Here is a 13054-nt window from a genome sequence, read left to right on the forward strand (position 1 = left end):
ACTGCTGGTACGATCTGTTGGGAACTCGGCGCTGACGCCCGTGGTTGTACCTGGGTCGCAAGCCCCAAGGGTAGCGTTGGCCTGGCGGCCTGGGGTACAACTGGAAGCATCCGAAGGTCCCGGCAAAGCAAGAGTCGACTGGTAACAACGAAACAACTTGTTTATTTTAACATCGCAAAGAGTTGGCGGTCAGGTTGACCGAAGTAGAGAGACGGGAGAGCACTTTACTCGGCAGAAGAAATCGGAGCCCTCCTTTTGGCGTCCGGGGGCAGCTGTTTTTATACTCTCGCAGTTGAGGGCAAGAAGGAACCCCTCAAAAGACGAGCACGTGAATGTACAATGGGCTAATGGTGACGCACACTGTCGTAGCGATGCCGTAGTACCATGACGAGCACGATCTCGTAGCACCCTGTCGTGGCGCTGCCGGTCGGACACAATGACTGTAATGAGAGGATGGTCCCTGCTTTGGCATCGCCTGTTTCGGGCACAATGACTGGAACGAGATCCCTGCTTTGGCATCGCCTGTTTCGGGCCCAATAACTGGAATGAGATCCCTGCTTTGGCATCGCCTGTTTCGGGCACAATGACTGGAACGAGATCCCTGCTTTGGCATCGCCTGTTTCGGGCCCAATAACTGGAATGAGATCCCTGCTTTGGCATCGCCTGTTTCGGGCACAATGACTGGAATGCGAGGATGATCCCTAGGCGGTCGCATCGCCGCAGTCGCGCCTGGAAACACCTGGCGATGAGTGTTGCGGCGACGACGATCGGGCCAAAATGTCTGCCGCCCCGCCGCAGTCGCGCCGGCAAAACCACGTGTCGCAGGCGAAACGCAACAGCACCTATAGGGATGTTGCAACCTGCACTGGCAAAGCCAGGAAGTTTTTTCGAAAGACGGGGGGGGGGGGCTGCGCATTCGACAGGGGGAGGGAGGCGGGGCAGGTGGGTGTTTTCGCACGTCGTTTCATGTCAGGTATCCGTGATACCCAGCAAGGGGTGCCCGGTGCATCCACCTTGGCTACGACCTCTGCAGTAGTACCCATCGTCGTACGCACAGAGAATCTGCACAAGCCCGCGGATTCAAGGTCGGGCTTCGGTTTTATCACGGGGTACAGATGCGACGACGAGACTGCACATTGCTCACGCGTCCGTGCCGTGACGAGGCACATATAGCGGGCGGCGAACAAATCACGGATGCTCTTGTTCGCCGGGTACGTATCTCACGTGGGTGAATATGTGGCGCGAGGCCTTCCGAGAAAAACGCTCCTCTGTACACGCGGTATAGCCTTGGCCCCCTGGCCGTGCAGCTCCCGTCACTCTTCCGGCCGAGAACAACATCGCAGCGCAGCGGGCGACGACGACGACGCAACGGGCGCGATGCACGTAGCAGTGATGCCCTGGAGTGGACGTACGCCGATGTTCCAGCTTGCCGATGCGAACTCTTTTGTTGTGTGCAGGTTAGGTTATATTAGACTAGGTTAGGACCGGGGTGCTCGGCGAAGTATGGGAGAGGCCTTTGCCATGCAGTGGGCGTAGCCAGGCTCATGATGATGATGATGATGGTTAGGTTACACGTTAGTTTAGGTTACGTAAAACAAAGAAGATAATCGGGTGAGAAACAAAGTGAAATAATTTTAAAATACGATAGTGGGGTCTGCATTGGGCAATAAATGAAAGGATGCATTGAGTGTACGTGAAAAAAATCCCAGGTGGCCGCATTTAGGCCGAAGTCTCAGACTACGGAGTGCCTCATAATCAGATCGGGGTTTTGGCGCGCAACACCCCAAAGTTTAGTCTGAATTAACAGACGAGAGAGGAAGTCGAGACGATCATTTTGCTTGCAAGTCTGGTCAGCTAGGGTTATTACCATGAGTAAGTAAGTTTAGGTTTACCGAATAGTGTAAGCTTAGGAACATTACAGTGGCTTTCTATACAGTGTCTCTCTAGGCGGCTTACCTTTGGGTAGGTTAGATTTTTACCATGCATGGAAGATGCGATTAGATTTCTCAGTTTCCGCATAGAGTTAGTAGTGACAAGAAATCGTCATGCTGCATATTACATCGTCTGCACGTAATCCTCAGAAGCTACCCAGAGTCTACAATTGTTATTCCTTCACTGAACTAACGAATAGTATCTTCGGAAACGAAGATTCTAGATCACCGCACGATCGACGAAGAACGCAGCGTCATTTATTAGTGTGTATATCAGGCTACGGGGGCATCGTCGTCAGTGGCCATGCTGAAGAACATGGATGATCTGTGCTCGTTGGCTCTATTACAGTGGCAGTGCTGACAACGGAGTCAGCTAATAAAGTTTGCTTGCTCGCGCGTGAGCTCGCACTTACACAGTGTAACCCCTCGACTGCGTTCCCAAACACCCGTCTTTCAGCTTGGATACAAAACTGCCGCTCCGTTTTCCGTATGGACCATCACACGGCTATTCGAACCGACACCTATGTCCTCCATGAGAATGCGTGATCTTAACTGAATCCTGTTCGCTTCATATTGATATGGCCGATAGTCGTGGTTGCGACGACATGGGGCTGTGAGGGCCCAATTAGGTATACCTGTACTGCGACTATACCCTCGCTACATTATGTAAGGAAAATCGCTGTTGACCACACTATAGAGAGACCGTATAATCACATTAATTTGGAGAAAGGTATTCTGGGACGCCAGTCGAGGCGGGCAACTGTACAGACCGCTTTAAATGCTCTGCTGCACATCTCGAGAGTGGGCGGAATGCATGGCAGGGTTTGACAGTCGGTGCCCGTTCTTCCCCGTTTACACGCACATATCCCCCCCCCCCTTTTTTTTATGCGGTAGCCATTATAAGTGAACCTCACTGACTTTGTAGCTATCCGTCTGACGAGAAAATGTGTGCCGGTCCCGAAGGCAGTGCAGTCTAACGCAGCGCTGCGTGTCAAAGCGCTAACTGTCAGGTAGCGAAGAATGCGAGAAAATGTCACGTGACGCGCCCGCCAGCTGTCTCGAAAGAAACAGGCGTGCCGTCGTGGCCGTATGGTTAGAGCATTGGGCTTCTTTGCTGGGAGGCGGAGGTTCGATCCCGCGATTCGGTCACGCATTCATTTACAACGCTGCAGGCAGACTTTATCCGCCCTTGGGAGGCGTATTACGGAAAACTCGAGCTGTGTTGAGCGCACGCGATCGCGTCGCAGTGCGCCCGAAATCACGGAGAAAGAGATACGGGGTAGAGTAACGTCATTCTGATAAATGGAAGGTTGCCTGTAATGCATGCGCGCGTATCTGTCGAGACTACACAATCATCACAATCCGCAGGCATGTTGTAACAAGGGGGGGCACTGCGCTATAAACACACGGACAGCAGAAGCCCGCGCGCGTTCTGTGCACTTCTCTTCTCCGTCTATTTATAGCTGCAGTACGCCCCTTATTGCAAGATTAACTTGCACCAACTAGCCCGACTTGCTGCTCTACTATATAGGCACGCCATCGCATGCTTTAGGAACGCAATATGTGTTCGTTAATAACGCTCCGAAAACTATCATCACGTCGCCGTGACAAATGTCACCAAATAAAAAAAAAATGCTCAACGTATAGTTATCCAAGACACAACCACCGCTCAGCGATATTTGACCCGTCGTTCTGTCGTCGCGGTGTCGTGGTACTGTCGTCGGGCCAGCTTCTGGTGCTTTGGCAGACACTGATAACTTTGTTTCCTTTAGCTTTTTACTCTCTCCGATTTGACAATGTAATAATAATAATATATGGGGTTTTACGTGCCAAAACCACTTTCTGATAATGAGGCACGCCGTAGTGGAGGACTCCGGAAATTTACTGCTCGGTCCTCTCAATGTCCTCTGCATACGTGTCAGCAAACCATCGTACGACGGCCGATGCCTCTCTCTATCCAGACAACATTGAATCGGTGGACTCTGGATCACTTTTCGTTGCGCGCTCAATACGCACTCTCTCCCTAACTTCCTCTTTGCATTCTCCTTTCCTTAACTTCTTCTGTAGGGTAGGAAACCGGACGTTTGTGTGGTTGTTCTAGCTGCCTTCGCTTTCCTTGTGTTTCTCTCTCTCTCTCTCTGTAATCTTATACATGCTTCTCCCTCTACACTTTTGCTGTTGTTGTAGTCGTCGTCGTTGTTATTCATTGGCGGCACCCGAGTGATGCCTTACACCCATTGTCGCCCGAAAGTTCTCTCTTTGGGCTCAACTCGCACCTGCTCGGATCTCATTTATAGCCGGGAGAAAAAAACGCGTGCGTCTGCTCCCTTTGGCACACACGCGCATCTCCTCTATGCTCGGCGGCGCTGCTCCTTTTATCTTGTCCGTACGCAGAAAAAAAAAAAAAAACGCGAGCATGAAAAAGAAAATAAATACGCGAAACAAAAGAGGGGCCATCGCGTCGCGTCGACGTGGTGATATTGGGCATGCAAGCGTTAGGGGGGGAGGGGGGGGGGGTTCCTCGACGTCACTCCTCTGGGCGAACGGCAGTCGCGGCGTGACCCCGCGATAAGAGGACTCCTCCACCGCGTCGCACGCTCAGGTGAAGGGGGGCGGCGACACGGTGTCTATACCTGGCCACAACTGAGAAGCGCACAAAGCTCGTTGTGTCGCGCCGCGCTCTCGTGTTGTTGGGTAACCCCCTGCTGGTTCCGGTTCACACGTTGGCCGCGATGCGCGGAGGCTACCGCACCTGGACGTCGAGGCTACTCCTCCTGGTAGCGACTGCGTGCTGTTTGTCGGCTACGCCGGGCTCAGGTATGCTGCGTAGACCTTTGGCCTGTTTTCGATTTAGACGATTTTCTCGCGCGTGAGGGGGAGCCCGCCGGCGGCATAAGACCGGCGAAACGTCGATACGCTCGCGTGCTCTTTCATCGCGAATGCCCCGCGGGCGTCGCGAGCTTCCGCGTGTCTTTCCATTCATTCGGTGTGTTGACGCCGTGGGTTACGGGGAAATTGATCGATTCGTGAATTTTAACGTCTCAAAGCAACTCGTTGGCTTGCGAGGGACGTCGTAGTCGACGGCTCCGATTTAGTTTTGACCACCTTGGGTTCTTCATACGTGCACCTATGTCTAAGCACACGAATGTTCTTTGCATCTCTGCGAGGCTTTTGACGAATGGGCGACTTTGTTGTAAACAAGCGCGAACGCTGCTGAAACCCGCGGCTATTGTTTGCCCGAAGCGAACGCCTCGCAACGTTTCATCGCTTTCCGCAATCGCCCGACCATGGGCCAACCTTCAATAAATGGCTTACCAGATGGTCGCAGAACGTGGCGCACGAGTTCATTTGAATTCAATTGGCTGCCTACGCTTCTTTATGCGACAAAATTTCATTTATCGGGGACCTTGCGCGTCGCGTGAGCTGCTTTCAAGATACTTTTATTTATTATTATTTATTCGCGTGCGCATAAACTGCGTTAGTACTGGTGCTAGCTGTCAGTTTGCGCTTTCCTATAATCAAATCATATCGGTTAATAAAATAGAAAGTTCGACAGAAACACGCTTGGCCTGGAAGAGTCATGTGTAGGAAAGCACCGGTCAGAAATATAGTGACGTTAATGACGTTTAGGCTGCTTTACGGGAGCAGTTTGTTCATAATCGGTCGTAGTTACGTTTCACTTTCTCGCGCAACATATTACATGGTGTAACTAACCGTGTTGTTCTGCTGTATATGACTACTTAGTTATCTGCACATTTCTTGCTATATGCTTGTGTGCAGTAAGTGTGTTGTACAGAAGTACTGATTAAGAAATGAATCCGTGTTTAGTTTTCTTGCTGTGAAAGACTTCCATCACGAAAACATGGCGGCTGCCAGGGGACGCATTTGGTTACGCTAAGTGGTTGATGACGACGTTCAAACAACTTTTTTTTCATGTGCCCTTTCCGTTAAAGTTGTTGAGTGCCACGGTTTCTTGTTTTTATTTGTTTTGTACTGAAGAAGAATGAGCAGTAGGCACTGCTTAGAGAAAGACGACGACGACGAGTGCTTGGAAGGCTTGTGCCTGTGTCGCCGAAGCTCTGTGTCCTCTCGCTGCGGTGCTCTGCTATCTGAGCGTTTTCGCAATCGAACTATAACTCCTCGTGACAGTTTATTTATTTGGCTTTCACTAAAGCAATGGTTCCGGATACAAGTAACACATGCGTTTTGTGCACCAGTTCGTAGTCATGACTCTGGCTAATGTTCCGAAAGCTGATGAATACTGTGTTGCAGAACAGTAATTAAGTGTGGGCCATCATAGGACTTTTGGTTTGCCACATTGAACCACCAAATCTTGCTAAAATTTTAGAATGACTATAACCAGCTGAACTATATGGACCCCGATGTGGAGGTCTTGGGGAGTCTGAAAAAAATTGCTGTGCTGTCTCGCCATAGCACATAAAATGGGCTTGAGTTCTGTAGTCTGATCAATCGAAATGCCTATTAAACTGATACAGCATTTTAACCATGTCACTCGCTAATTTGTATTGACTGACATCAGTGACTTCTACGAAAGAGCGAAATCATTCATTGTACACCCTACAGTTATTATTCCTGTCACAATATAGAGCCTGTTGACCAGAACTACAAAGCAAGCAAGTAAGTATAGTGTTCACAGCAGAACTACCTTTTTGCTTGCCTAGCATTTCAACATCGCAGTTTTCATCGTAATGTGATCTGGTTGCCACTAAAGATATATCGCCAAAGTGATATCAATACAATATCAATACAAGACCAATTTTATTGAATAATGAAACTACTCCTGGGCAAGCGCTTGCACAACTGTAAGGCTTGCTCACATGGCTTGCGATAAAAATCGTCATCGTCATCACCATTCTAACTACGTCCAACGCAGAACAAAGGCTCCTTCTATAGATCTCCAAATATTCCGTTACTGTGCTGACCGAACTGGCTCGTAAATGAGCAAATATCCTAACCTCGTCACCTGATATAAATCTCCGCCACATTCGACGGTGTTCTTGCTCCAGCACCTAACGAGCACCGTCAGTTGCTATCAGAATTGCGCATTGCGATCTGGCGTGGTGTGAAGGCTGTTGCGAAAGTGTCGGTCGAATCAGCAAACGCGACGTTGCAGGAGATTTCGGCACTGATTGTGATCGACATCATTCATTCTGTCTCTTGTTCAGTCATTTGCAGCAGCCATCGATCTTGCTTTAAGGAAGCGATACGAGGACTGAGTACGGATAATCTCAACCTCGTCATGTCGAAAGTGAAACTGCAGTACTTTGACCTACCAAATCCAAACCGGTCTTCTCAGTCTTAACTATGTTTTTACTCTTTCTCGTTTAATTTGTTATTCATAATGGTGCAGTATGGCAAAATAAAGTGGCATGTTCGCCCGAAAGTTCAAATGTTCAGTCGCCACGTTCCGGCGAGGCGATGTTCTACGCAGAAGGTCAGGACAGCGCGAAAGAGCGACGTTGCAGCTTTATAACACTGACGTGGCCATTGCGTGGGTCCAGAGAAAGTATATTTAAGTGCTTCGAGGAAACTCTTTGGAAAGTGCTTACCTTGACAATGGCTAGAATAGAACCAGCGAGGTCGCCGGCATAAACCTACGTGCGCGGTGGCACCACGAGAATGAACGGACCAAATTAGAAGCAACGTCAAATAACTTGCTCCGAGTGAGTGATCAACAGTAGTCGATTACGGAATATCTCATTCTGGGCTAAACGGTTCAAGAAGTGGATTTTCTTCTTCAGGGGAGTCCCTGACCCAGACAAGTCCCGCCCTGAAGAAGAATACAGTGCTTTGCCCTGACAATGACAAAAGCCTGACGAAGACAATTCCCCGCCCTGACGATCACAATTCCTCTCGTCGAAATGTCGGTTCCAGCCTGAGACATCCCATATAATCGACTTCCGTTAATCACCTCACTTCTCCAATTTTCTGAGTCTTGTTGGATTATCTCGACGAGGGCAGTGAACCTGGAACATAGTGCCAAATGAATGGGAACAGTGGCTCACTCATGTGCGCCACCTAGAGGTACACGTAGAAGACTTGTGTCGCCAAGCGTACGCTTTCTCTGACTCGATTTGTGAAATACTGCCGGCCCGGTAGTGAGTTCGTCAGGTGACCGTTCTTTATGCTTCTGTGCACTTGTATACTTGCAGATGAACAACAGTATCATGGATTCTGCATAAGATCGCATAGTAGGTGCAGATTGGGGAAAAGGAAACTTTACGGGCGCCCAAATGTGACACGAAACGGCAAAGGCTGTCAGTAAACTTCGAGATTAAGTAAATTTTCGTGCTACATTTATCTAAATGCCAACTGTTAATTTCGTGAATCTCGCTCCACCTTGCAGGTTGTCACAGATACTATTTCGCAAAAAAAATTTCGAGAACTTCAAATCGTCGAGTAATAATAGCCTTCGCACTGCCATATGCTAGACCTCCGGGGGTGGTCGTCTCGAACAATCACTTTCGCGAGAATCGGCGCTCAATGCGTCGAAGTGTATACACTGCCGACAGCGTTTATGGCACTGTGAGAAGACAGCGAGCTTGGCGTACCATCAGTGCCGCCTCCGCTGTCGAATCGGTCGAGAAAGTGATCGTATCCCCGAAAGTGATCGCTTGAGATTAACGCCCCTGGTCACCTCAGGCAGTTCAGCAACTATATCCCGGAGGATTGCTGGCGTCGCATTCGAACCCAGAAACACGGTAAATTTTCCATCAACTGCGAAGCTTTCGTATTGATGAACCCGTTAAGGTTTACTGGTTTACTGTGTTATAGATTCGCACTGCACTCAAGCGGTATCAGATTTCCCTTTGAGTGTGTGGTTCGTGCAACTGTGACAGCAAACTATTTTTCAAAGGATGATTTATGTGCTGATTGTTTGCTCCCTGTTCCACAGCGCGGCTAGAGGAGGTGCCCAAGTTCAACGCCAGCGCCGCCTGCAATGGTGGCACGTACATCACAACCAGGCAGGGCTACTTGCTCGGTCCGTCATACGCTGACGCCGAAATCAAGCAGCTAACCTCAGGTGCTGGCGCGCACCGTTGTTCTTGGACCTTGGACACCAACAGTTCGGCTAAGGTATTCAGCCAAGTTCTACACGACTCAGGCGTTTCAAACACAGCTCTAGCGTCGCTGCACATATAGGTAGAAGGACCAACAAGGGCTCGACGTGATTAGAAGCACTCGGTTAAGTTCAGACAACAAGCCTTGCGAAGAGTTTCCGACAGCTGCTCGCTTTCATTTGATAGATAGAGTAAGAGTCACTATAAATTTTGGCATGTTTACTTTTTCTAAAACCTGAGGATAAATAAGGATCAGTAATCATCATCATCATCATCATCATCATCATCATCATCATCATCAGCCTGGTTACGCCCACTGCAGGGCAAAGGCCTCTCCCATACTTCTCCAACAACCCCGGTCATGTACTAATTGTGGCCATGCCGTCCCTGCAAACTTCTTAATCTCATCCGCCCACCTGACTTTCTGCCGCCCCCTGCTACGCTTCCCTTCCCTTGGGATCCAGTCCGTAACCCTTAATGACCATCGGTTATCTTCCCTCCTCATTACATGTCCTGCCCATGCCCATTTCTTTTTCTTGATTTCAACTAAGATGTCATTAACTCCAGAAAAAGATCAGTGGCAGGATCAGGATCAGTGGCAAGCGGCAAATGCGAGAGAAATGCGTTCGCATTACGTCGCACCTGTTTGAGGCAACGGATTCATAATTTAAGGTGCATTCATCACATTGCAAGTTGTTATGTTCTCACTCGACACACGTCCTGGCTTTTCAATTTTCAAGGAACCATATATATATATATATATATATATATATATATATATATATATATATATATATATATATATATATATATATATATATATATATATATATATATATATATATATCATCAGCTTGGCTACGCCCACTGCAGGGCAAAGGCCTCTCCCATACTTCTCCAACTACTAGCCTGATCATGTGCTAATTGTGGCCATGTTGTCTCTGGTAAACTTCTTAATCTCCTCCGGTCACCTAACTTTCTGCCGCCCCCTGCTACGCTACCCTTCTCTTAGAATCAAGTCCGTAACCCTTAATGACCATAGGTTATCTTCCCTTCTCATTACATGCCCTGCCCATGCCCATTTATATTTCTTGATTTCAACTAAAATCTCATTAACTCGCGTTTGTTCCCTCACCCAATCTGCTCTCTTCTTATCCCTTAACGTTACACCCATCATTCTTCTTTCCATAGCTCGTTGCGTCGTCCTCAATTCGTTGCGTCGTCCTCAATATAATGGAAACCTGCAGTTCATGATCTGAGAATACCTGCCAAACGCACCCCAGCCCATTCTTATTCTTCTGATTATCTCAGTCTCATAATCCGGATCCACGGTCACACCTAAGTAGATGTATTCCCTTACCACTTCCAGTGCCTCGCTACCTATCGTAAACTGCTGTTCTCTTCCGAGACTGTTAAACACTACTTTAGTTTTCTGCAGATTAATTTTTTAGACCCACCCTTCTGCTGTGCCCGTCCAGGTTAGGGGGCATGAATTGCAATTGGTCCCCTGAGTTACTAAGCAAGTTAATATCATCAGCGAATCGCAAGTTACTAAGGTATTCTTCACTAACTCTTATCTCCAATTCTTCCCAATCCAGGTCTCTGAATGCCTCCTGTAAACACGCTTTGAATAGCATTGGAGAGATCGTATTTCCCTGCCTGACAGCCTTCTTTATTGGGATTTTGTTGCTTTCTTTATGGAAGACAACGGTTTCTGCGGAGCCGCTATATATATCTTTCAGTATTTTTACATACGGCTCGTCTACACCCTGATACCGTAAAGCCTGCATTACTGCTGAGGTTTCGACTTAATCAAACGCTTTCTCGTAATCAATGAAAGCTATATAGAAGGGTTGGTTATATTCCCCGCATTTCTCTATCACCTGATTGATAGTGTGAATATGGTCTATTATTGAGTAGCCTTTACGAAATCCTGCCTGGTTCTTTTGTTGACTGAAGTCTAAGGTGTTCCTGATTCTATTTGCGATTACCTTATAGTAAATACTTTGTAGACAACGGACAGTAAGCTGATCGGTCTATGATATTTCAAGTATTTGGCGTCCCCTTTGTTATAAATTAAGTTTATGGTGGCGTTCTTCCAAGATTCCGGTACGCTCGAGGTCATGAGGCATTGCGTATACAGGGTGGCCTGTTTTTGTAGAACAATCTGCTCACCACCCTTTAACAAATCTGCTGGTACCTGGTCCTCCCCAGCTGCCTTTCCCCTTTGCATAGCTCCCAATGCTCTCTTTACTTCTTCCGTCGTTGCTTGTGGGATGTCAAATTCCTCTCCATACTATTCCCTCTTCCATTATCCTAGTGAGTGCCACTTTATATATATATATATATATATATATAATATATATTATTAAAAAATTCACCGACGATTACGATACTCCCTAATGCGACATTTGAGCACAGCTGTATACGGGTTTTCATTTCGTAATATATTGGCTGGCGCAGACAATATGTCTCGTGCGGCACGTTGCAAACAGAGCGAAATGGAGCGCGACTGCTTCGCTAATCGGGAGACCTCAAGAGGCGGCGCGTGGATGACGCGTGAGCGCGATTCACAGCGTTCGCCGCAGACAGACCTCCGCTCATGCAGCGCTTTGTTTTCATACAGACGACGCGTGCTACTCTGGCGCCATATCGTAGCCTTCGCCGCCGCAAAGCCCGTCTTGCGCACACTGCTCTTTTCTTCTCACGCTCACGCCATACTCTCCTCGTCCGCTTTCCGCCTCATGGTTCCGCTGCAACCATCTCCTCCGCTTTTCTCCTCGCGCTCTTTTCGATATATCGCCGCTTTTCGATATATAGGCAGCTGCACCTGCGCAGTAGAAACAGCGCCCCGACGGCTACCAGGCGTCTCACAGCGTTGGCGTGACGAGGAGCGCCGCCAGTGGTGTTGCAGGCGCCGCGTCTCGATGGTCCACGATAATAGTTACTGTATAATGTCTCCCACATGCAGTAACTCTAGGGCGCGAGATGAGACTGAATTAAAGCCACCAGCGTTTGGTAGCTTGAAGTGTGTTGTCAGTTCCGCTCTGACTACTTTGAGCATCACGGTGTGGTACGCGCACACAGCTGCTCTGGAGGATACGCCAGTGTTTGTGTGCACAACACCCAAGCCAGCAGCAGAAGACGAAACGCTGCCTTGGCGCCGCTGCGAAGTGGATTGAGCGGAGCACAAAAGTGTGTGCACTTGGCAACCTGGCTTTTGGACCCAGACCACGGTGTCACGCAAACACACTGCGCAGCTCTCGCGTCTCTGTATGCCTTGTAACCCACCATGCGCGTCGATATTGCGACCTCACGGCGACGCCGACGTAAATGGGGCGAGTGGGGCTCGAGCGTCCGTAGAACTGCTATCGCAATAAAAGGAGGAGGCGGAAGCCGCGGTTTTCCACAGTGCAGAGCATCGGGCTGCTATGCTGGAGAAACCGGGTAATGTTTTTTTTTTAAGGCGATTAGCATTCTTTGGGAACTTCACCCAGTTTGCGATGTCACGTGCCGATGTCGCTATTTTACGCAGCTGGTGCGGCGCGAGAGAGTACGGGCTTCAATTGTTTCGGTTGTCTTCAATTGTTTTTAATCTTAAGTTCGCTTCAATAGTCTTAAATAGTGTGATAGTTACTCTATCTATGGCTGGCCTGCTTACCATATATAGCGACAGTGCGTATTTCTTCCTTATAGTTTCAGATTTCGTCTTTCCTCTTATACTTTCAACTCTCCGTGCTAGATTGTTTAATCTGTCAGTAATGCAGTTAGGTTAGACAATTTCAAATTATGATTTCTCCAATGAAATACTAATGGAATAGCTAAGAATTCGGTTCGTATTCGAAATTTCGCGTATTCGCACACCCTTGCTTATTCTACGAAACGAATAACGCTATACGAGCCCTCTTCACACGCAAAATGTGTTAGGTGTTGCACGATATATCGCGAGCAGACGTGCACATTGTGACATGAAGAAAAACCAGCTAATAGAAATTGGATGGGGAATGGGGAAGGGGGGAGGGGTTAGATGCTGTTTCATAG

The 13054-nt window shown here is 48.4% G+C and overlaps 1 protein-coding gene across 3 annotated transcripts in view; it reads left to right on the top strand.

The window, feature by feature from the left end:
- Positions 1 to 4480: 4480 nt before the first annotated feature.
- LOC142560505 (serine protease 33-like) overlaps positions 4481 to 13054 on the top strand; it is a 35915-nt gene continuing 27341 nt past the window's right edge. For 2 of the 3 annotated variants that reach the window (XM_075672662.1, XM_075672661.1), the window contains exons 1-2: positions 4482 to 4748; positions 8848 to 9029. In XM_075672662.1, coding sequence (XP_075528777.1) covers positions 4664 to 4748; positions 8848 to 9029 — 267 coding nt within the window. In that variant the 5' untranslated portion in view covers positions 4482 to 4663. Of the gene's footprint in view, positions 4749 to 8847; positions 9030 to 13054 lie in introns of all 3 variants that reach the window. The other variant, XM_075672664.1, reaches the window with a different exon arrangement.

The sequence above is a fragment of the Dermacentor variabilis genome, chromosome 10, assembly GCF_050947875.1.
Source record: "Dermacentor variabilis isolate Ectoservices chromosome 10, ASM5094787v1, whole genome shotgun sequence".
Classification (NCBI taxonomy): Eukaryota; Metazoa; Arthropoda; class Arachnida; order Ixodida; family Ixodidae; genus Dermacentor; species Dermacentor variabilis.